Source organism: Entelurus aequoreus, linkage group LG08 (genome assembly GCF_033978785.1).
Source record: "Entelurus aequoreus isolate RoL-2023_Sb linkage group LG08, RoL_Eaeq_v1.1, whole genome shotgun sequence".
Lineage (NCBI taxonomy): Eukaryota > Metazoa > Chordata > Actinopteri > Syngnathiformes > Syngnathidae > Entelurus > Entelurus aequoreus.
The window spans coordinates 20,106,404-20,132,053 of record NC_084738.1 but is presented as its reverse complement, the minus strand read 5'-3'; the positions used below and the strand labels follow the sequence as shown (position 1 = coordinate 20,132,053).

The 25,650-nt window shown below is 38.8% G+C and overlaps 1 protein-coding gene across 5 annotated transcripts in view; it reads right to left on the bottom strand.

The window, feature by feature from the left end:
• Window positions 1–4,236: 4,236 nt before the first annotated feature.
• Window positions 4,237–25,650, bottom strand: part of ntn2 (netrin 2) — a 93,020-nt gene continuing 71,606 nt past the window's right edge. For all 5 annotated transcript variants that reach the window (XM_062055860.1, XM_062055858.1, XM_062055861.1 and 2 more), the window contains 4 exons: window positions 22,030–22,179; window positions 19,268–19,321; window positions 6,187–6,261; window positions 4,237–4,830 (listed from right to left, as the gene is read on the bottom strand). In XM_062055860.1, coding sequence (XP_061911844.1) covers window positions 4,439–4,830; window positions 6,187–6,261; window positions 19,268–19,321; window positions 22,030–22,179 — 671 coding nt within the window. In that variant the 3' untranslated portion in view covers window positions 4,237–4,438. The remainder of the gene's footprint in view (window positions 4,831–6,186; window positions 6,262–19,267; window positions 19,322–22,029; window positions 22,180–25,650) is intronic.

Genomic DNA, 25,650 nt, shown 5'->3' with positions numbered 1-25,650 from the left:
TTACTTTGAGGGCCCCTCTAACATTAACATTTTTCATGAACTTGAATGAAATGTTCTGCATGTTTTCTCCTAAAACTAGGATTGTCCAGCACTGACACTGTGCACCACAGGAGACAATAACAGTTTTTAAGAGAGATTTGCCATTATAGTCTTATCAATGATGGAGCATGAAGGGGCTAGGAATATGGTAACATTTCATATGAAGAGCCCTGTCATTCATTAATTAGTATTTTACATGGCACTTCTTTACGCAAAAAGGGGCCCACGCAGGGGGTGGAAGGGGCGACCCTGCACACACACCACTGAGGCAGAGTTCCGATGCTCCGTGGCCCTCTTAAATTTACCACAAAAAAAAAAAAGTTGTCTTTGAATTTATAAAAAAAAAAATCAGTATTGTCCCTAAAACAGGTCTTGGAAAGACGTGTTGTCTTATTTTCAGGTCAATACCGATTGATTGTACCAGGTGATGCTAACGTAGCATGTGGCTAATGACTGGCAGAGAAATAACCAAAGAAGCTTGCAACTAGGGATAAGTACTTTTTTACATTTGAACCGATACGGTACCAATTCCTGATACCTGGGAAGTGATACCGGTACTCGACAGTACCAATTTTCTACACTTTTGTGAGTGTACAAGGGTTATTAAATGTTAATTTGTTTAATAATCCATCCATCCATTTTCTACCGCTTGTCCCGTTTGGGGTCGCGAGGGGTGCTGGAACCTATCTCAGCTGCATTCAGGCGGAAGGCGGGGTACACCCTGGACAAGTCGCCACCTCATCACAGGGCCAACACAGATAAACAGACATTCACACTCACATTCACACACTATGGACAATTTAGTGTAAAATCTCATTTTTTAAAGTGAGCTGATAATGATAACTGTGTTGTCCAGTTGTTATATCTTGTTTTCTTACACCATTTATGTGTGTCATTTGCATGTATCATTTAGTACTTTGCATGCAGTTGCAATTCCAAGACATTAGATGGCACCAGTGTATCGACGACAGCATTTTGCCGAGTCAGGGAGTAGTCTTTGCCTTCCAGCTGAATCAGTCTTTTGACGTGCCCTAAAATGTGCTTATACTGTAGGTATTGCATTCATTACACACCAGCTGTTTGACTGTAACGTGCATCTTAGTTGCAGTTTTCATTACCTAATTCAAAGGTGTTGAAATCGCCATGTAAAATCTCTAATGCTAATCTGTAGCATATCTATGGCAAATCTAATGTTAATTAGCATCGAGCTAGCCTATTTTGAAAAGTGTAGCCTTACTGTTCGTTCAAGCGTTTTCCATCAGGCATACTTGCAGCTTTAAATCGATACCCGGTAGTACCAACAAAATTCAGCGAGTACTCATTAAAGTACCAAATTATGTACCCATCCCTTTTTAAAAATATATATATATATATTTACTATCTGCTTATATTATTTTATTTTATTTGTGATTATTATTATTAATTTATTATTACTATTATTTTTTTTTTCTTTATTTAATTGATTTATCTGTAAATATTTAGTTTTCTTGCTGTTTCTTTCTTTTGGGGGGGGGGATGCTGGATGTCAAAAATTGAATGAAAAAAAAAAAAGAAATCGCCATGTAAATCTCTAATGCTAATCTGTAGCATGTCTACAGCAAATCCCATATTAATTAGCATTGAGCTAGCACATTTTGAAAAGTGTAGCTTTACTGTACGTTTAAGCGTTTTCTATCAGGCATACTTGCAGCTTTAAATCGATACCCGGTAGTAACAACAAAATTTGGCGAGTACTCATTAAAGTACCAAATTATGTACCCATCCCTTTAAAAAAAAAAAAAAATACTATCTACTATCTGCTTATATTTTTTTAGATTTTATTTCTGATTATTAAAATTGTTAATTTATTATTACTATTATGATTATTTATTTTTTCTTTATTTAATTGATTTATCTGTAAATATATATATATATATATATATATATATATATATATATATATATATATGTATATATATATATATATACATATATATATATACATATATATATATATACATATATATATATATATATATACATACATATACATATATATATATATATATACATATACATATATATATATATATATACATATATATATATATATACATATATATATATATACATATATATATATATATACATATACATATACATATATATATATACATATACATATATATACATATATATATATATATATATATATATATATATATATATATATATATATATATATATATATATATATATATATATATATATATATATATATATATATTGTTCTTGCTGTTTCTTTTGGGAGGGGGGGGGGGGGCTGGCGTCGTTGGGATATAAACAAAAAAATATTTTGATATTTAGGGCAGACAACAGATATATGATGTATGTAAATATGATGTAATGGACAGGAATGTCTGACGTTGGATGTCAAAAATGAAATAAATAAAAAAAAGAAATCGCCATGTAAAATCTCTAATGCTAATCTGTAGCATGTCTACAGCAAATCCCATATTAATTAGCATTGAGCTAGCACATTTTGAAAAGTGTAGCCTTACTGTACGTTTAAGCGTTTTCTATAAAGCATACTTGCGGCTTTAAATCGATACCCGGTAGTACCAACAAAATTCGGCCAGTACTCATTAAAGTACCAAATTATATACCCATCCCTTTAAAAAAAAAAAAATACTATCTATTATCTGCTATTTTTTAAATTTTATTTCTGATTATTATTGTTAATTTATTATTACTATTATTATTATTTATTTTTTCTTTATTTAATTGATTTATCTGTAAATATTGTTTTGTTTTCTTGCTGTTTTTCTTTTGAGGGGGTGGGGGCATCGTTGGGATATAAACAAAAACATATTTTGACATTTAGAGCAGACAACAGATATATGTTGTATGTAAATATGATGTAATGAATAAGACTGTCTGACGCTGGATGTCAAAAATTAAATGCAAAAAAAGAAATCGCCATGTAAAATCTCTAATGCTAATCTGTAGCATGTCTGCAACAAATCCCATATTAATTAGCATTGAGCTAGCACATTTTGAAAAGTGTTGACTTACTGTACGTTTAAGCGTTTTCTCGCAGCTTTAAATCGATACCCGGTAGTACCAACAAAATTCGGCGAGTACTCATTAAAGTACCAAATGATGTACCCATCCCTACTTGCAACAGACCATTTCCAGTTCCCTCTCCATTATTGGCCAGTCTTCTGTCCATTTTACTATATTTTTGTAGTTTTCCAATGCACTATACATTATGTCCTATTGGGAAACATTGATTTGGAAAGAGAACACCTCGGCTTGGGAGGTTCCACAGTAGTAGATGCTGTCAAAGCATCGGTTGTTGCTCCAAATGTATTTTGGTTGGGGTTATTTCTGGAGGCGTGACATGGACATTCTTAGGGCTAACTCACACAATCCACACATTTGAGTGAGTTCTTCACAGTCGGACATACATTCTTGAAAGACCTGTCACATATCTAAAACACTCCATACACAACATGAGGGGGGTGCGGGGCTGGGTTCCTGGCTTGGGAGAGACACTCTTGGAGAAAGGACAAACCAAACTCGCAGCCAAACAGCCGCTAACGCGCATGACGTGGCTGTCAGCGCGCTCGCTAGCTGGACGCCGGCTACCCCTCCAATCTGTGTTTATCTTGAGAGCCTTGACTTCCATAGTCGTCTTAATCACATTGAAACCCCCGACTATGGTCATTTGGCAAAGGATGAGAGGGCGAGATACGTCTTGAGGGTTGCGGCGCTAACCGCAAGCATGCAAACAGAAAGCACACGAGGGATGAAACGTGATACCGCCATGTCATAATACAGAACACTCGCCGAAAAACTTTCCAGTCTAAATAGTCCGGTTGTTTAGTTGCGTCTAGGACATGACACGGGGAATCATCCGGAGGAGAGAAAGAAGAAGAGCTTGCATGAGTCCAGCATGGAGGCAGCAGCAGTTTGTTGTGGAAAATTCCCAGCTGAGACAAGAGTAGAGTCAAAGGTTCCTGCTAATCCTCCGTCACAAAAAATGAGCAGCAAATAAACATTTCTCAAGTGGTTTAAAAAAAAAAAATTTTTTAAAAATGGCGGAGATCCCGCCGTCAGGACTGGAGTTCTGGTTCGTCTCAAAATCCTTTCTGAAGAACTGGGCGGGTCGTAAACGGAGCGGATGGTTCCAAAGGCAAGGTCTGCTTGTGTCTCCACTTGGTACCCTTTTTAATGGTCCCTTTTTAAGGCAAACCAATAGGACAGGAAAGACAAATAGAAAAGGACAATAATTATACAATATACACAAAATGTGGTCCTTAAACAGGTACTGTAGGGTACATGCAGTCTTGGTAATGTGCGGCGGTCCCGTGATGGAAAACAACAACAAAAAAAGCGGCGGGGTCGGGGGGCCCCATCATGCTTTGCCGCATTTCCCCTTCTTCTCCTTGCGCTGGAACTTCCTCAGTCGTCTCGTCCAAACGTCCCTCCACTGGATCACCAGGCTGTTCTTATCGGCCAGGAGACCCACCCGTTCCGTCCCGGGGTTGGAGGTCCCCCCGCCCGGCCCCACTCCGGGCCCCGCCCCTCCCGTACCCGTCCCCGGGCCGTCGCTGCCGCCCATGACCAGGAAGCGCTTGCTCATCTGGATCTTGGGACACTTGCAGGCCAGGTCCTTCATGTGCACCCACAAGATGTTGTCCCCGCGCTTCAGGGGCTCGCCGCGGCTCTTGTACACCGACATGACGTTGACCGAAAACTTGGCCCAGTCGCCGACCGTCTCCATGTCCAGCACGTTGACTTGGACCGCTGAGGACATGCAGGAAGACATGTCAGCCAACCCACATGCATACTTCTACAAAACCCAAAACCAGTGAAGTTGGCACGTTGTGTAAATCATAAATAAAAACAGAATACAATGATTTGTAAATCCTTTTCAACTTTTATTCAATTGAATAGACTGCAAAGACACGATATTTAATGTTCGAACTGAGAAACTTCTTTTTTTTTTTGCAAATAATCATTAATTTTGAATTTACAGACAGCAACACATTGCGAAAAAGTTGCCACAGGGGCATTTTTACCACTGTGTTACATGGCCTTTCCTTTTAACAACACTCAGTAAACGTTTGGGAACTGAAGAGACCAATTTTTGAAGCTTTTCAGGTGGAATTCTTTCTCATTCTTGCTTGATGCACAACTTAAGTTGTTCAACAGTCCGGGGGTCTTCGTTGTGGTATTTTAGGCTTCATAATGCACCACACATTTTCAATGGGAGACAGGTCTGGACTACAGGCAGGCCAGTCTAGTGCCCGCACTCTTTTACTATGAAGCCACGCTGTTGTAACACGTGGCTTGGCATTGTCTTGCTGAAGTAAGCAGGGGCGTCCATGAAAAAGACGTTGCTTGGATGGCAACATATGTTGTTGAAAAAATGGCTTTCGCTTTGCATAGTAGAGTTTTAACTTGCACTTACAGATGTAGCGACAAACTGTAGTTACTGACAGTGGTTTTCTGAAGTCTTCCTGAGCCCATGTGGTGATATCCTTTACACACTGATGTCAGTTTTTGATGCAGTACCGCCTGAGGGATCGAAGTTCACTAGCATTCATTGTTGGTTTCAGCTTTGCTGCTTCCATGCAGTGATTTCTCCAGATTCTCTGAACCTTTTGATGATATTACGGACCGTAGATGGTGAAATCCCTAAATTCCTTGAAATAGCTCGTTGAGAAATGTTGTTTTTAAACAATTTGCTCACGCATTTGTTCACAAAGTGGTGACCCTCGCCCCATCCTTGTTTGTTAATGACTGAGCAGTTCATGGAAGCTGCTTTTATACCGAATCATGGCACCCACCTGTTCCCCTGTGGGATGTTCCAAATAAGTGTTTGATGAGCATTCCTCAACTTTCTCAGGCTTTTTTGTCACTTGTGCTAGCTTTTTTGAAACATGTTGCAGGCATCAAATTCCAAATGAGCTAATATTTGAAAAAAAATAACGTTTTCCAGTTCGATCGTTAAGTATCTTGTCTTTGCAGTCTATTCAATTGAATATAGCTTGAAAGGGATTTGCGAATCATTGTATTTTGTTTTTATTTACAATTAACACAACGTGCCAACTTCACTGGTTTTGGGTTTTGTATATTGTTAATAATAAAAACACTTACCATAATCCTTTTTGCAGTACTTCTTCATGTTGATCTTCAGGTTGCCCTTCACTGGTTTGCAGTACGACTCACAGTCTGTAAAAACAAGAATACATTTACCTCAGTTTATGATATCAGTCAATATCGGCAGAAAAATAAGATAGCAGGCTATATCTGTAACGTTTTTTGTTGTTGTTTTTTGCAATAAATATATGAAATAAGGTATTGCCTGGATTATGCCTGAAAAGTTGAAAAACCTTTGAGTTTGTATGATTCAAAAATTGTTGTAAAACACTCAACATTTTGGAGTTTGTAACCCAAGATATCACACCAGATCTCAGTTAAATGAGCATCAAAGGCTTAAAGGGAAACTGCACTCATTTAAAATATTGCCAATTGTTCACAATCATTATAAGAGATAAGAACACACGTCTTTTTATTAATTTTAATTTATTTATTTTTTTTACGATTTTAAAGATGATGAAAAAACGCTTGAAAGATGTCACGGTTGTAGCCTTCAAAGCTTCTAAAACAACTTCAAAACCCGCCATCAACATTTTATACACACACTGCAGGTCTATATATAAAGTAGTAACAGACACGTTCATAACAATATTTAATATGTACTGTATTTTCCGCACTATAAGGCGCACCTTCAATGAATGGCATATTTTAAAACTTTGTTCATATATAAGGCGCACCGCATTATAAGGCGCATAGGATAGACGCTACAGTAGAGGCTGGGGTTACGTTATGCATGCATTAGATGGAGCTGCGCTAAAGGGAATGTAAACAAAACAGTCAGATAGGTCAGTCAAACATTATTAATAGATTACAAGCCAGCGTTCTGACAACTCTGTTCACTCCCAAAATGAACAGCTGTTTTATTATTTTCCCCGAGGTAAAGTCAGTGACGTGGTGTTCTGTTTATCTTTTAACAACAGCAAGGTATAACATGTAGTGCAACATTTATATCACATAGTGGAGGGGAACTTTTCCCTGATTCAATAAACACGTAAAAAACAGTGATACTGTTACGGTAAATCAAACGTTAGTGCAGAGCAATAACAATATATCAATAACTCAACGTTGCTCAAACGTTAATGTCACACAACACAACACACAAAATAAACATGTAAAGCTCACTTTATGAAGTTATTCCTCATCCACGAATCCACTGTCAGCTTTTGACAAAATTGGAGGTTTTTAGGTGCGCCTTATAGTGCGGAAAATACGGTACAATATTTACCGTATTTTGATCATTTTATTAATTTCCAGGACTGATTTCTTTCGCGCATTGATTTCTGTTTCCCTAGCAGCGCACGTCTGACTTCTGGCAACAAATGTTTGTTCCTACTTCGGGAATCAAACACAGGTGTGTGTTCTAATCATGGCAGACGACGAAGACGACAATTTTTGGACAAATGAGGATTTATAACCTTATTCCTTTGAAGCCAAATATATTGCTGCTCATGGAAGCGAACACAAAGATTGAGACGTTGGAGCAGACTGAAGCAGAGCGAGTTAGATCAAAGCGATTTTTACGCTATAAATATGGAACTTGAAGCCAAGCTATTTCGATATAAATGGATTGCTTACCCAAAATCAACAAGAAACGTCCCCGGCCAGCTGGACCAGACTAACAACTGTCCATCGAGTGAGTCAATTTGATATCGACCGTGATACACGCGTGGTATTATAACTACAGTACATACACTGTCTGGCTAGCTGTGTACAAACAAAAGATGAAATGTGTACTAATAATTTACAGATACTGTAATATGATTGCTCATGTTTTTCAGTCATCAAAAATGTGTGTCTTATCGCAGTGTTGTGCACGAGAAAATCAAATGAGTTTTGTGTAGAAGCTAGCTTATCTCTTGCCGTAGTTAGCTTTTACGGCTAATACCGAAGCAGGCCAATGCCTTAGTACGCTAGAAAAAGACTTTCTCAGTGTTTGCTCTTACAATAATGTCGCTACAGCTTGGTTATTATAAAGGTTATGGAATGTAAATGAAGTATTGTTAACATTTTTTTAATGTATGTTTTAAGTGATTTAAAGGTAGAATTGATTCATCCCATTAGCTGCATTGCTAGCCACCTAGAATGAGCCAATTTTTGTATATTAGAATGCAAAAACAACAAAAATCTTTTGTCTTTTTGTCTCTCACAATGATTGTGAGTGATAGGCAAAATTCCCCAAAAAGTGCAGTTCCCCTTTAACGATATTTTGTTATTAAGGGTGTCAACATTTTTTCACTCCCGGTACGATACGGATATTGCAGCCTTGATTCGACTAAGAATCGATTCTTGATTCAACATAATTTTTGATTCAAACCGATTCTAGCAGTATGTTATTTGGTATACAAATTTGAATAAAACAAAACCTGTCACAGATTACAAAAGCTCCTCTTGGTTGCTAAAATATGAGTGAGTAAGCACGGGAATGGCATAAAAAACCTCTTTTAAAAATCGATATTTAAAAAACAAACAAACTGAAAGGCTAAAACAATTATTTGATACTTGTTTATATTGACAAATGGCATGTAATATTGCAATATTGTTCAATTAAGGTCAATTATACAGTATGTCTAGCCTTTGTCCTATTGTGTGCTTAGCTGTTGTGTAGCTGCTCGCTCCTAGTAGCTTCTAGCCTAGCATGTTTACCGTTTGTAAATGACTTCACTAAAGTACAAGAAAGACCAGCCTTGTGTGCTTTTTGGAGGACATTTAGATGTTAATTGGCTGTCCAGCTTTGCACAACTGCAGGACTGCTTGTATTGAAGCGCTTATATCGGAGATTTTAGCCGATATAATCCAATTATTTCAATTTTTTTTGTTGATACAGTATATCTATATATCCGATATATATACGAACCCCATTTCCATATGAGTTGGGAAATTGTGTTAGATGTAAATATAAATGGAATACAATGATTTGCAAACAATTTTCAACCCATATTCAGTTGAATATGCTACAAAGACAACATATTTGATGTTCAAACTGATAAACTTTTTTTTTTTTTGCAAATAATCATTAACTTTAGAATTTGATGCCAGCAACACGTGACAAAGAAGTTGGGAAAAGTGGCAATAAACACTGATAAAGTTGACAAATACTCATCAAACACTTATTTGGAACATCCCACAGGTGAACAGGCAAATTGGGAACAGGTGGGTGCCATGATTGGGTATAAAAGTAGATTCCATGAAATGCTTAGTCATTCACAAACAAGGATGGGGCGAGGGTCACCACTTTGTCAACAAATTTGTGAGAAAATTGTTAAACAGTTTAAGAAAAACCTTTCTCAACCAGCTATTGCAAGGAATTTAGGGATTTCACCATCTACGGTCTGTAATATCATCAAAGGGTTCAGAGAATCTGGAGAAATCACTGCACGTAAGCAGCTAAGCCTGTGACCTTCGATCCCTCAGGCTGTACTGCATCAACAAGCGACATCAGTGTGTAAAGGATATCACCACATGGGCTCAGGAACACTTCAGAAACCCACTGTCAGTGACTACAGTTGGTCGCTACATCTGTAAGTGCAAGTTAAAACTCTCCTATGCAAGGCGAAAACCGTTTATCAACAACACCCAGAAACGCCGTCGGCTTCGCTGGGCCTGAGCTCATCTAAGATGGACTGATACAAAGTGGAAAAGTGTTCTGTGGTCTGACGAGTCCACATTTCAAATTGTTTTTGGAAACTGTGGACGTCGTGTCCTCCGGACCAAAGAGGAAAAGAACCATCCGGATTGTTAAAGGCGCAAAGTTGAAAAGCCAGCATCTGTGATGGTATGGGGGTGTATTAGTGCCCAAGACATGGGTAACACATCTGTGAAGGCGCCATTAATGCTGAAAGGTACATACAGGTTTTGGAGCAACATATGTTGCCATCCAAGCAACGTTACCATGGATGCCCCTGCTTATTTCAGCAAGACAATGCCAAGCCACGTGTTACGTCAACGTTGCTTCATAGTAAAAGAGTGCGGGTACTAGACTGGCCTGCCTGTAGTCCAGACCTGTCTCCCATTGAAAATGTGTGGCGCATTATGAAGCCTAAAATACCACAACGGAGACCCCCGGACTGTTGAACAACTTAAGCTGTACATCAAGCAAGAATGGGAAAGAATTCCACCTGAGAAGCTTCAAAAATGTGTCTCCTCAGTTCCCAAACGTTTACTGAGTGTTGTTAAAGGGAAAGGCCATGTAACACAGTGGTGAACCTGCCCTTTCCCAACTACTTTGGCACATGTTGCAGCCATGAAATTCTAAGTTAATTATTATTTGCAAAAAAAAATAAAGTTTATGAGTTTGAACATCAAATATCTTGTCTTTGTAGTGCATTCAATTGAATATGGGTTGAAAAGGATTTGCAAATCATTGTATTCCATTTATATTTACATCTAACACAATTTCCCAACTCATATGGAAATGGGGTTTGTATATCGGACTGATATCCCATAGCAATATAGGATCTGGACAACCCCATACTACGATTTCAATTAGGACTACTGGCTTTCTATTGTGCCGATCTTTATACAGTATTTGTCCCCCAGATGGGGCTATGTTTTCCCAATTAAAGCATGCAGCAAAATGTACCACCTTTTACTGTTTTCTACTGTATTCCTCAATATACAGTAATTTATACATGATTTATTATATAAATAAATAATTTGTCATTATTAATGTCAGATAATGGTGTCTATAGAAAAAAATAGGTGTATGTTGTATCAGATCGGACATCCCTAGTTTGTATTATAGTTAACTTGTTTACTTATTCTTACACTTTGACGACTTAGGAATGTTAAAGGTTACACACAAATTGACAACAGTTTGACTCTGCAACAAAAAATGTGTTTATTCTTACTCTGCTATGGGAAAAAACTTAAATGTTTTGAAATAGACCAGCGTCCCTGAATGCATCGTGTAACCCACATAACCAAAGGGCATATTCTCATGAACTTGTTGGACAGGGATGAGACTAATAATTTTTGGGCAAGTCATGCAAAAAAAAAAAACCCCGCAGCGATTGTTTGGAATTTCAGTGGTTGACAATATCTATAATCTGTTTCTGCTTATGTCTTGTTACCGAACGGCCAGCATTTAATTTGCAAACTTATTTAAAGAGCACATATTGAATTACACGGAGGAGGATGAGGCTGCCTATGTTGTGTGTAAAAAACAAAAACATTTTGACATTCCCACGCGAACACAACCAGCAGTGCTGTTCGAGGCAGGTGAAACATCGCAGAGGACTCAAAGTGTTAAGTCTGACATGTTTTTATGCGCGTTGACAAAAAACAGAGGCGAGGTAGAAGCGGGTCATGCTTGGATGGTGCGAGTGGGCTCTTGGCTGGCGGCGTCAAGCCTGAGACCACACGTTGGCCAGATACATCTTTAACTCAGTCAGCCTGCTCGTAAATCTACAATGGAAATGGAGGGAAATTATCTTCTTAGCGAGCTGAATTGTTTGCTTTTTATCACAAGTTCTGCCTGATCATGAGTATGAAAACAGATGAGCACTATCATGGAAAAGCTCCCTGGCAGTAATGGAGCACAAACATAAAAAGGGAATAATAAAAGCATTTTCCATGTTTGAAGTCAGGCGTCTTAAGGGGACACGGAAAGCTGACCTTGCTGCCTGCTAGGAATGTATACGAGCATCAGAGACAGAAAAAACACATGCTGCTAAACTGCACCGGGATTCTTTGTGGTCGCAGTGCTTTCTCAAGGAAAACCCGCCAGTCACGTCGGCTACCAAAGTAAATCAATCAAAAGTGGCCGCACACAAAATGCCCGAATGGCTACGAGAAGAAAATGACCTTCACGAGTTGCATGGGAGGAGAAGACGGATGCGGCAAATGAAGGAGTTTAGGAAGAAGAAAAGGCCAAGAAAGCAATAAAAATGTCCAGGATGTTTGGCTGTGTATCAGGAGATTTTATAAGGCACAGAGAGCACAGACAGGAAAGGGTAGACAAGACCTGCTAAGACTGTAGAGAATCAATCAATCTCATACATTTTCATATTTCCAAAAGTTTGCGTCACAGGTGGAATTTTTCAGACGTAATTACTTTTTAAAGTGTTTAGGATTCTCATCTTTGTTCCTTAACGTGGCAATTAGCTACACGCACAAAATTCCCTCTGTCTCAAAACATAAATCAATCCGACTGTACGTAAAAATTTTAATTTGGAATACTTACGTTGTATTTTTAATTTCTATCTTTGTCCACTAGATCAGTGGTCCCCAACCTTTTTGTAACTGCGGACCGGTCAACGCTTGAAAATTTGTCCCACGGACCGGGGGGGGGGGGGGGGGGGGGGGGGTTTGTCATAAAAAAATACAATCATGTGTGCTAACGGACTGTATCCCTGCAGACTGTATTGATCTATATTGATATATAATGTAGGAACCACAAATATTAATAACAGAAAGAAACAACCGTTTTGTGCGAATGAGTGTGAATGAGTGTAAATGGGGGAGGGAGGTTTTTTGGGTTGGTGCACTAATTGTAAGTGTATCTTGTGTTTTTTATGTTGCTTTAATAAAAATTTTTAAAAATTAAAAAAAAATTATTTCTTGTGCCAACCAATTGATCCACGGACCGGTACCGGGCCGCGGCCCGGTGGTTGGGGACCACTGCACTAGATGATCCCACTTTTGCCCGTTCAAAGCATGCAGGAAAATGTATCACAATTTACTGTTTTCTGCCATGATTTGTAGTTACTAAAATAAGTGTGCGTCTTTATTTCTGAGGCTTAATGGTGTGTGTGCCAAAATGAAACAATAAAAATGTTCTGTTTTACTTTTTTTTCCAATAATACAGTGGAACTATGTAGACATAATCCCTTTTAAAGGGCTACATTTCACCAAATATAAACCATTCTTAATATCTATATTGCAAAGTGAAGTAGTTTTCAAAGATTTACTTATTTAAAGTGGAAATAGTATTTGCAGATTTTTACAGCAGTTTTGGAGAAGCTAACATTTTTTTTTTTATTAAGACGCCAAGCGTAAATTCTTCTTTTAAATCAGACACTGCTGAAGAAAATACAATTTTGAAAATCAATGTCCCAGGGCCTAATAATAATAATAATAAACTAATTGGTGGTGATGGAAATTATAAGTTATATTAATGATACAGTGCATCCAGAAGCCCAATTTCAAAATGGAATAAATTCATTTTTGTCCTCAAAATTCTACACACAATACCCCATAATGACAATGTGACAAGGTTTTCTTTTTTTTTTGCTATTTTTCTAAATTTACTCAAACTAAAATATCACATGTACATACTGTAAGTATTCACAGCCTTTGTTCAATACTTTGTTGATGCACCTTTGGCAGCAATTACAGCCTCAAGTCTGAATATGACTACGATGCCACAAGTTTGGCACACCTATCTTTGGGCGGTTTCACCCATTCCTCTTTGCAGCACCGCTCACGCTCCATCAGGTTGGATGGGAAGTGTTGGTTTTCATCCAGGATGTGTCTGTACATTGCTGCATTCCTCTAAGTCCAGTCAGGGAGGTGACCAAGAACCCGATAGTCACTTTGTCAGTTACAGCATTCCTTTGTGGAGAGGAGAACTTTCCAGAAGGACAACCGTCTCTGCAGCAATCCACCAATCAGGCCTGAATAGTTTAGTGGCCAGATAGAAGCAATTTCCTAGTAAAAAGTTTGCCAACATGCACCTGGAAGACTCTGAGATCATGACAAAAAAAATTATCTTGTCTGATGAGACAAAGATTGAACTTTTTGACGTGAATGTTTGGAGGAAACAAGGCACCACTCATCCCCAGGTCAATATCATCCTTACAGTAAAGCATGGTGGTGGCAGCATCATGCCGTGGGGATGTTTTTTTAGCGGCAGTAACTGGGAGACTAGACAGGATAGAGGGAAAGATGAATGCAGCTATGTATAGAGACATCCTGGATGAAAACCAACCTTTTCATCCAACCTGATGGAGTTTGAGAGGTGCTGCACAGAGGAAGGAGTGAAACTGCCCAAAGACAGGTGTGCCAAGCTTGTGGCATTGTAGTCAAAAAGACTCGAGGTTGTAATTACTGCCGAAGGTGCATCAACAAAGTATCAAGCAAAGGCTGTGAATACTTATGTACTGTGAATACTTTTAGTTGTTCATTTTTAATACATTTGCAATGTTATGAGGTATTGTCTGTAACATTTTGAGGACAAACATTAAATGTAAAAACAAAATATTGTAATGCATTTTATATAAACTATTTCTTACCCCCCACCCTCCAAAAAAACAAAAAATTAAATAACGGAAGCTATGTAAACAAACACATTTTTGAATGACTAAAAAAACCCAAACTAAATATAATTATTATTTCAGGGTCAAGTATTTTTGCAAGACTGACTCATTTAAAGTGTAAAAAAATATGAATACATAATAATTGACAGCAGTTTTTAGGAAGCTTACATTTTTTGTCGTTATAGACAATTGTGTCAATGACTTTAAATGATCTCCAAAGGGTTAAAAATTCTAGCTTTGTAAAAGATCTTTTTAATACAGGTGAGCGTGCGGTTTCATATGCAGCTCATTATCATGAACGTGTGCATGCAAGTGTGACAGGCATGCATTTGTATGAGATGTGCATGGATTTCATTAAAGCCACGCCAAATATGTGTGCGTTCCTTGTATAATGTGAGGTATACTGCGGTTGGGCCCGCGGAATTGGCGGTGAAATGTTGGCAGGGGAGGAAAAGCGAGAGTGCGTTTTCCCATGAGGATCCACTTTTCACCTGGAAAAGCTCTCGGAAAAGAGAGGAAAAAAAAAATCGCCCACTGACCCAGAAGAGTAACCGAGTAAAAACACGCAACATTGGCTGAGGGGCTTCCTAAAGCCTTTGGATGCTATGACAAGGACAAATTGCATCCTCCGCCCCTTCCACACAAACACCGTTTTTTTTGGATGGTCAAGTTAAAGAGAGAGAAAGACACGGATATTGTTTTGGTGACTGAGGAGAATTGGGGATGAGGTTTTTAGCATTTTCCCACACAAACACCTGCATTGTTTTTGCTTGCAACACTATTCCAACAAAGGGTATTAAAATAAGAAGTGATATAAAATGAGATGCTTTTACATACAGATACAGACCATGCAACCAAGTATCCTGGAATTTAGATATTAAGATGCCTAACAGCGCCAGCATACGGTGCGGCGCATAATACCTGTCAGATACAGTATATAGCAACTATTACTTCAACACACCCTTGTCCTACTACAGTAGACCTTCAATTTACGAACGTCTCTATTTGCATCCTTTTCTGTTTATGAGCGTCTACATCGCGCCAAATATGCATCTGTGTGCGATCCATGTCTCGGCGTATGAACACCTTATTCATTCCAACACTTGGACACTTTGAAAAGTATCCCTGCACTTGTCACTTTTAAAAAAACAAACAAAATTATGGCTAGTTGAGCAACAATCATGTTCCCATTTTTAGTTTTCACTCATTTTTACTAATTGGTTTTTATCTAGTCTGCACTTTGTCTGTGTTATTATTATTATTATTGGCTTATATCTAGTTTGTACTTTGTCTGTATTATTACTATTATTATTATCGACTCATTCTATTTTTTATTTTCCTATTTTAATGACGTTGGATCTGTGTTGTTGTTGTTGTTGGGGACAAGTGTTGTAAATTAGCTTTGGCTACAAACACTATGATGCATACATTGGATAACTGTTTCAGATGTCTATGTTTTTGTATCTGTCCCTATTTCAAATAAACCTCTATAATAATAATTCATTCGTCACATCCTGTTTACATCCGCGCGGCCATTCCGCGGCACTTCGTACATGTTTATTTCCACAATTGTCGTACTTTACGCCGGTCAGAGTTGTGTCAGCCTGTCTTAGAGTTCACTTTGTGTGATCAGAAGCGCTTTAAATGTGTCCAAACTCTCACAGTCTTGCTGTATAGCGTCCGGTTGCTAGACAACCGATTTGAGCTAGCATTTTAGCTAGTTAAGACTGCGGCTTGCGGCCCCTTTAGTTCGAGGATGTTATCAGCGAAGGGGGCTTTGTCCCGCAGCAGGTCTTTAATTGTGATGAGACCGAAAAAGGTGCCACAGCGGACCTTTAGGAGAAGGCACTACAGAGACACAAACTAATGAAGGATCTCCTCATCAGGCATGTGATTTGACCACAATGAAAAAGACTGAACATTTTTCCGGGGGTCTGGGGGACGAAGGCCCCCAGCCAGCTCCTGGTTTTTCACCAATTTAACATGCTAAAATTAACAAAGACAGCACCATTTGAAGAAAATATTTTAGTGTTTAAAGACATGAAAACATAATTAATAGAACATACATAACCCAATTATCCTAATGAATCACTGTATATGGTTCAGTCCCAACAGTATTTAGTCACTAATATTTACATCTTGTGTTCATTTCACATCCACAGGTGTCACATTGATCAGTGTTATTATCTACAGTTTAGCACATTAGCTTTCTCGGAGAGCCCTAACATGAGCTTCCCTTGCAAATTTATTTAACAAAATACCAAATGTAAACATTTCATTCTTTTCGCCAAAATAGGATATAAATTTATGAAAATAATTAAACATGTTTAGTATTGTTTACTCATATTTGAAAATAGGAAATAATAATAATGTGAGGACACTGACATATTGCATGAAACAAGTGTGAAAATATTTACCTTCAAGATTGTTACACCACTGACAATAGTTTCAAGAGACTACATAAGAACTTAATATTACAAAATAGTATTATATGCAAATTTATTTCAAATAAATTGTTAACTGGAATCAATAATGCGACTCTTTGAATTTCTGTAATTTCATAATATATTTTCACGTGGCTTTTTATTTTTAGCAAAACCCATTTATATTTCGCAAAGCAATAATTTGTTAATATTTAAAACAAACATGTGTATTTCGCAAGCAAATATTTTTTAGCTTACCTCATTATTAACAACCCTGTCTGCAACTGAAGTGGGTTGTTTGGGTGGATCTTTCCTCTCGATGTCTACGGCAGTTGTCGATGTAAACAAGGATGAAGTCCGTAAGGTTTGCTCACTTTTGGTTGACATCCAAAAGTACCAGCTAGTGAAAAGTTTGTTTTCCTTGCTTCAAGTTGTTTCATATGTTTTTGGCGTTTCGCATGTACTTCCAAAGCCTTGAAACCTCGTGATCCATAGTCAATATTATCATGACACCTCATGCACAAAACCTTTCCGGGACGATCGATTTTCCGAATAAAATCACCGAACAAAGTCATAACTTCCTTCTTCCCAACAGTATCAGTGATTTCCCTTTCCATCCAGTCCCATTGAAACTTATTTTTGACATGTTTATCAATTTCTTTTATTCGTAAAGCGTCCTTTCTCTCGAGAACCGACATCGTTTACATATGGAAAATGGCGCTAATAACCATTATGAATGATGACGTTAATAACGTCATCATTCATAACAGATGTCCTGATTGGTCACAAGGAACATATCGACCAATCAACTACAGCGTAATATAAACTACGTCTCGAATCTTGATTTAGGGTCGGAAAAAAAACAGAAAAACGGGAGATAATTTTTTTCCCCCCCGAGATTAAAAAAGACGGAATTCCGACTTTAGACGGAAAAATCACATGCCTGCATCATACTGCTAGTTTGAGCTAATAGATAAGAGTATATACTGTATATACATTGTAGTGTCTTTAAAGTGTGCAGTTTTTTTGGGTTTTTTTTAACTAAAATCGTGACTTTTGTCGAGGCCAAAAACAATTATTCATGTTTAGATTGTTTCTTATAGGGAACCCTGCTTTATCATACAAACTTTTCGATTTGCGAACCATGTTCAAGAACCAATTAAGTTTGTAAATTGAGGTTTCATTGTATTTCCTTTCACAGAGGCACCGTCCTGCCTATGTTACAGTTCTACACTACATCCGAAGCCAGAAAATTGCCAGGTCAGTGTTCGGCATTCAGTATTCACGTTTTGCTATTTTTTTTAGGGTTGTCAAAAATAAAGAGATCACACAATCACAAAAAATGATTGCATTAATAATCATGTACAGGTTATACTCAGATTACTCACGCAATTTATATGGAGTGCACATGCTCCTTTACCTTAACCGTAGATGGTTACCTAAAAGGCTGAGGGTTGTTATACGGTCAGTGATCAGGTCATTGCATAGGTCAGCGCAAAGATGAGTGAGGAGACGCCGACTGGTGTTGACAAGACTTTAGATAAAATTGCTAGCAAGTTTTGATCAACTAAATGACCTGCATTCAAGTAAAACATTTTGAAACTGTTGCTACATTCTGACAATAAAATTGCATTGGTGTTCAAATATTGGGGTCTTTTTGTAAATTAATTGAAATGATATAAGATTAATTATGATTAATCCACATTCAAAAGTGTAATAACCCTGACAAAACAATTTCACAGCACTATTTTTACAAATAACTTACGGTAACTTCTTATTACTTTTGTGTAACAAGCATATGTTTTGCAATGGTGATAGTTTGGCTTTGGAACGGAATTTTGCCACTGTTGTTGCAATGGCAACATGATCCATCGTGTTTCTTTCTGTACAAGGATACGGTGCGGCCTTGTGGAAGTAGAAAGAAGCCTTCCCGCTTTGGGAGCTACCGCCATCAAATCATTAACTTTTCCAAATCACCATGAATCAAGAAGGGAAAATAAGGGTAATTGAGCGGAGAATTGGGGCGTTGGAGGGAGTGAGACTGAACCAATTTCCTCCGCGCTCACTTGCCAAAACTCTTTTCACACCCAAAAACGTTTGATTCCATTTTATCTTCCACGTACGCTGTAACCAATCACCTCTGCTGTCTGTTGGCTGGCCTCGTCGATGCTTTGCGAAACTCGAGGTCGAAGAAACTTGGCCGACGATTACGGGATTTTAGTACAAAAGGGGAGGAAAAATGTGTCTGTGCCAAAACGTGCTCTTTGTGGGACTTCAAAAAGAGGCGCCCCGCCCTCCATTAATATTTATTCCACACCTTCAAAACAGAGCCCAGGAATATGAAAAAAAGATGTTTTTGTTCCTCTGGAGGGCGGGGGTGCAGTGAGAGAGTAGACCAACCTGCTGGTTCTTCTGTGCTGCTCACCACAGCTGTGGGGTTGACCACGGGGATCTCTGAAACACACAAGAAACATGATGAAACATTCACCTTTCAATGATGCTGCCTATGCTTGAACCATCTGGCATCATTATAGCGGCATCTTATGAGACCTGTGTATCTTTGAGCTTTTAACCTTCACCAAGGTTGAAAAAAAAGTGTGGTAAAATCCTATTTCTGTTTGACTGTTGATATGTTAGCAGGCCACTTCATAGTTTAGCGACATTGATGCAAGAAGATGTGCATGTAGTATTTTTGATTCGAGAGTGAGGTGGAACAGTTAAAACATGTTTTCATTCTTTGTCGGGCTACTTCCTGGTTCAAATTAATTCAATACAGTTCAATTTGTGACGCCAATGGCAACAACTGAAAAGTCAGTCCCTTTATCTGCACCTGTATACGGGTTTGCACTAACATTTAATGGTTTCTTATGTGAAATGCGCACATTTTCAAAAGAATAGGTCATGCACTTTTTGTGTAGTCAGCTAATTTACCAACATGCGTGGCTGCAGTGTGCTGCGTCACACTGACATCTGTCTAACATTTTGTCTGTCACGTAGCCTCTCCGTATGTGTTGCTACTCCATCCCATTCTCAATTGACTTTTGCACAAGCTTGATAGGAAAAGGGACATATGGCAAGGTGGCAATATGGTTTGGATCATCTTGAGACGGATGTAGCCCTTAAGGCTCTCTTGCTTCTCCGCTGGCTCAGGCCGAAAAGTGCCTCGTGGAACCCATACAGGTCTTCTTCCAATTGTGTGCAACTTTCCGAATTGAACGCTAACGACGACACAAACACAGCGAGTGCTGGAACTGGCTGCTTTTGATTGGATGCGATTGGATGCTCTGAAGCAAGCCAGCGGGAGATGTTGGCGGGAGGTCTTGGAAGGCTGAAATCTCTGCTGCCTTTGCCAATGACAACAAACAAGGACACTGCAGAGCCGTGAAGGGAGGGGGTGCTTGACTGCGCCACATCTTGTGACACACAATGAGAGTATCAGTGCAATAGGGGATAAAACGGACTAATTGGCTACTTAACAGCTTTGTCTTCTGTCTTGGGACTCAACAGGAGCAAAGATGAGGCATGAATTGTCATTAATCCTAATGAATCTGACACACACACAGACACAGTTCTTTTGGGTCCCCGGATGGTTCAGTGGCACAAAAATGGTTGGGGTCTTCCATGCATGACCGCAGTCGTTCTCTCTTCACTCGTCGGCCATCTGCTCCGGAGCTGCAAGCGCAAGAAACAACACGGCACCATGTGGCACCGTACGTCGCAGCACAGTGTGGTTTTGCCTCGGCGAAGGTCGTCTTTTGGCGAGTTTGTGTCCAGGCAGTCTGGTACACAGTCTGGTGTGAAGTTGCCCTTCACTACTAGGCATGACTGCATGGATTAAAATACACCAACTAGATTATTCCAGGGAAATTGTATATTTATGGTTCCCCATATGGTTCACTTTTTTGGGGAAAGAACATTTAGCAGACCCTTTTAAAATCCCACTTACATTTTGAGGAGCATTTCATGAAGTATGTCCATGGTTACTTTTAACTTTTGCATCAAAATACTAAAATTATCATCTTGTGTCATCCTTTGTAAACTATGAAGTGGGCTGCTAACATATGGAGCTGAACCTGTATACAACAATTAATTTTAAAAATAATTTTGTAATTATAATAATAATGTAATGTAAACATTTCTGGCTCAATAACAACACTTCCATGTGGTGGATTGCTTGGAAAAGTATGACCAGAGTCCACAAAGTAAGGTTTTCCTGTTTGCTAAAAGTTCAGTTATTAAAAGGTCCCATATTTTAGATACAACGACAAAACATTACAAGTTGGGGAGGACACAAGTGCTCGCATATCTACATGAACTACAGTAATATCACTTTTAAAAGCAACATCAAGCCAGGTTAGCAGAGATGCTGAAGACAACAAAATAATCCGACAGCTCTCAAGTCTGTAACTGACCAATGGATAATCGGCGGAACTCATTATGTGTAGCAAAGCCCATGTTTACCCTCCTTCAAAGCTGCCGTGTGTGAAGTGGTGGGCATATGCATGGGGTGGGCTCATCTAGCTAAGGGTGGGTCAGAGGCAGTATCATGTCCATGGGGAATGGGTATTTGTCCTTCATGGTGTCATAAGTACAAGGAACTTCCTTTATGTGCTTGTTGAACAAGGGAGGGAGAAGATAGATATTTTTCATGTTTGATGACTTTAAACAGACTCTCCAGACACATATTACTGTTATAATATCATTAAAGAGTACATTTTGCATCATAGAGGACACGTGATGAGAAAGAACGGTGGACTTTGTAATCGTGTATTAACAACTTTGCTTCTCATACAGTTTTATGCTGTAAGAAAATATCTTTACTTTTCTCTGCAGAGCCCTCAGCACTGATTGCATTTCACTTTATCGCAACTTTGCATCTGCTTGGCACATGTACTCACATATGTTTCGCCCAGTCCTCTATGAAATTACTGTTTTCTGTGGCAAGACAATCCGCAGAAAACATGTAGGTTGGCTTGGCCCGGTCAGAAGCCCCAAAGTGACTGGAGGCTACTCGAGACGTGTGCTTTAAATTATGCCTGCTAATCTCTGTGACTTGAGCTAATGCTGCTTTTTCTTCGTTACGAATATTATGTAGCCTTTGGTTACATAATGCGCTCCAAGCTAAAATATATGGGCATAGCTAAAAGTGTGTATTCACTTACTGATGCAGGGGGCGACGGGGGAGCGGCTCTGCTGGTAGCCTTTGGCACAGCGATTGCAGGTGATGCCGGTGACGCCGTCCTTGCAGGGGCACTGGCCCGTGGTCTGGTTACATGTCTTACCCGCTGCTCCCACAGGGTGACAGTCACAAGCTGAAATGGAAGTAGCAAGAGAGAGACAGAAGAAATAAATTATATCTGATATATTGGTATACTGGCTTGACATTCTCCAGATGATCAGGAATGAGTCCAAAAGTTAATTGCCATAAGGTGACTCTGTAAAGCGTGTTCTGGTGACACATCGCTTCTCGAAAAAGTGTGGAGAAACTTGGGTGAAGGCCAACCTAAACAAGCAACACTCTTGGTTACGCTTCTTCTCACATGGCTTTTGGTTTTTGGTTTAACAAGCTATTAAATACAACATGTTTGTTCAAAGGGCTCTGACACACACACAGGATGTTCGCTTGGATCCGAGGGATTGCGGGAAGGGCAGGAGGGAACACGTGAAGATGAGGGTTAGAAGGAGTGAGAGATGTAGCACTTAGCCACAGTCCGAATACTACCTTGTGTGGTGTGTTCAGAGGCATAAAGCACAGTGAACCCAAACAAACTTTGGCCATGCTAGCAGTTCTTTGGACAATAAACACATACTGTACTTGAATGGCATTTGCTTGAATTTGGAGAAAGGCAAACCTTCCTTCGTACCAAATTGTAATGGGTTCTTCCTGGTTTCAGTCTGCACTTTCTTCCAACAAGTTTCACAGAAATCGGAGAAGTAATTTTTATGTAATCTTAGGCACTTATTGTAGTTTCTTGGTGAAGGAAACAATTAACAGTCATGTAAACTACTATGGTTTGGAGGACATGCTAGCATAGTCATAATGCAGATATCCTCAACGGTGTATGATCATTAGACAACTGTTAAATGACTTATAGGTAATTAGTTGCTAAGTATCCCATGTGCCCGTGCAAAAATCGTTGATGTTTTTCAACAAACTTTTACGAAAATGTGCTTGTCAGCCTCCTAAAGTTGTGTACCAAACTCTGTGTTGATTCAACTAAAAAAACTAATGTTACGGGTAGGATGGGTACCAAATTCTGTTCTTTTATAGGCATTGACCAATCCAACAAAGCAAGTATACCTGATAGAAAACATTGGAATGTACATTAAGTGTCCACTTTCCAAAATGCGCTAGCTCGATTGCAATTTACAATGGATTTGCTATAGACATGCTACTGATTAGCATTAGCGATTTTACATTGAGATTTCAACACCTCCAAAGTTGAAAACTATAACTAAGATGCACGCTACAATCAAACAGCTGGTATGTAATAAGTACAGTACAAACTCTTTACAGTATAAACGACTTCCTGACTGGACAACACACAATAGCCTATACATTGCTGCCATCTAATGTATTGGAATTGCGACTGCATGCATAGTATACTATATAATACTTGCAAATGCGACTCAGAAGAAAACAAGATGTAACCAATGAACATCATCATTATCAACTCCCTATTAAATGTCAAATAAAGTGAGATGTTATCATTTATCAAATTAACTTTTATAAACTCATAAACACACAGAATAACCGGTATTGATTACCAGGTACCAGAATTGGTAATATTTAGATTCTGGGTTCGATCCTGCGCTCGGGATCTTTCTGTGTGGAGTTTGCATGTTCTCCCTGTGACTGCGTGGGTTCCCTCCGGGTATTCCGGCTTCCTCCAACCTCCAAAGACATGCACCTGGGGATAGGTTGATTGGCAACACTAAATTGGCCCTAGTGTGTGAATGTGAGTGTGAATGTTGTCTGTCTATCTGTGTTGGCCCTGCGATGAGGTGGTGACTTGTCCAGGGTGTACCCCGCCTTCTGCCCGAATGCAGCTGAGATAGGCTCCAGCACCCCCGCCACCCCAAATGGGACAAGCGGTAGAAAATGGATGGATGGATGGATAGATTCAAATGTGAAAGGTACCTAAGGTTGCTCTATACTTTATGTTGAAAAACTTGCATCTGAATCGCCTTTCAGCATAAGTGCGACAGCTGGCCGCACACCAGAACAACCCTGGAACATACTTGGCACTTGGCAAAAGTAAGGAAGGGAAAATAATTCAAAAGAAAGGCATTTTAAGTTATTTAATGCATTTCTTGTTCAAGCCTATGAAAACTACCCTAATTTTGATATTACTTTTGACAGTAATATTTAACTTGCTTCGAACTTCCGTTTAGACATCTATGTGGGAGAACCCCCATACGTGTGGTGGTTTTCTCCGGGTACTCCGGCTTCCTCCCACATTCCAAAAATATGCATGTTAAGATCATTGGAGACTGTAAATTGTATGAATGTGAGTGTGAATGATAGTTTGTCTATATAGGTGCACTGCGATTGGGCCAGCTAATTTTCATTAACCTGTCAATGAGCTGGTCTATTATACGTTCGCATTAAGCTAGCGACATTATAGCCAAGAAATTGAAAGAGTAAATGAAACCAAATTTCTAGGTATAATGATTGATGATAAATTGAACTGGAAATCTCACGTAAAAAATATACAACATAAAGTAGCAAGAAACACGTCAATAATGAATAAAGCAAAACATGTTCTAGACCAAAAATTACTTTATATTCTCTACTGCTTACTAGTGTTACCATATCTGAGCTACTGTGCAGACATATGGGGAAATAATTACAAAAGTACACTTCATTCATTAACTGTGTTACAAAAAAGATCAGTTAGAATAATACATAATGTTGGATATATAGAACATACAAATCCTTTATTTATTGAATCAAAGATACTGAAACTCCACGACATAGTGAATTTGCAAATACCGTAATTTCCGGACTATAAGCCGCTACTTTTTCCCCTCATTCTGGTCCCTGCGGCTTATACAAGGGTGCGGCTTATTTACGGCCTGTTCTTCTCCGACACCGACGAAGAGGATTTCGGTGGTTTTAGTACGCAGGAGGAAGATGATGACACAATGATTAAAGACTGACTTTTCATATACCGGTAGGCTGGTTATTTTGATAACGTACAGGCGAGCACTTTGTATTACTTTGCACCGTTGTATTATTTGTACTCTGCACGAATGCTGTTCGCCATGTCAAAGATGTGAAAGTTTGATTGAATGATTGAAAGATTTATTGTTAATAAATGGGACGCTTTGCGTTCCCAAACAGTCATCTCTGTCCCGACAATCCCCTCCGTGGTAGCAGGAACCCCTTTATACTACGGTAATTACACATCAAAACCCTGCGGCTTATAGTCGGGTGCGGCTTATATATGGAGCAATCTGTATTTTCCCCTAAATTTAGCTGGTGCGGCTTATAGTCAGGTGCGGCTTATAGTCCGGAAATTACGGTAGCTAAAATTATACACAAAGCAATCTATAACCTGCTACCCAGGAATATACAACAATTCTTCTCAAAAAAAGAGGAGAAATATAATCTTAGAGAGAAATGTAATTTAAAACATTTGTATGCACGTACAACACTTAGTATATCAGTATGTGGAATTCAATTATGGAATGGATTAAGCAAAGCAATCAAACAATGTACTAATATGATCCACTTCAAGAAACTCTTCAAACTTAAAGTGTTTACAAAGTACAAACAA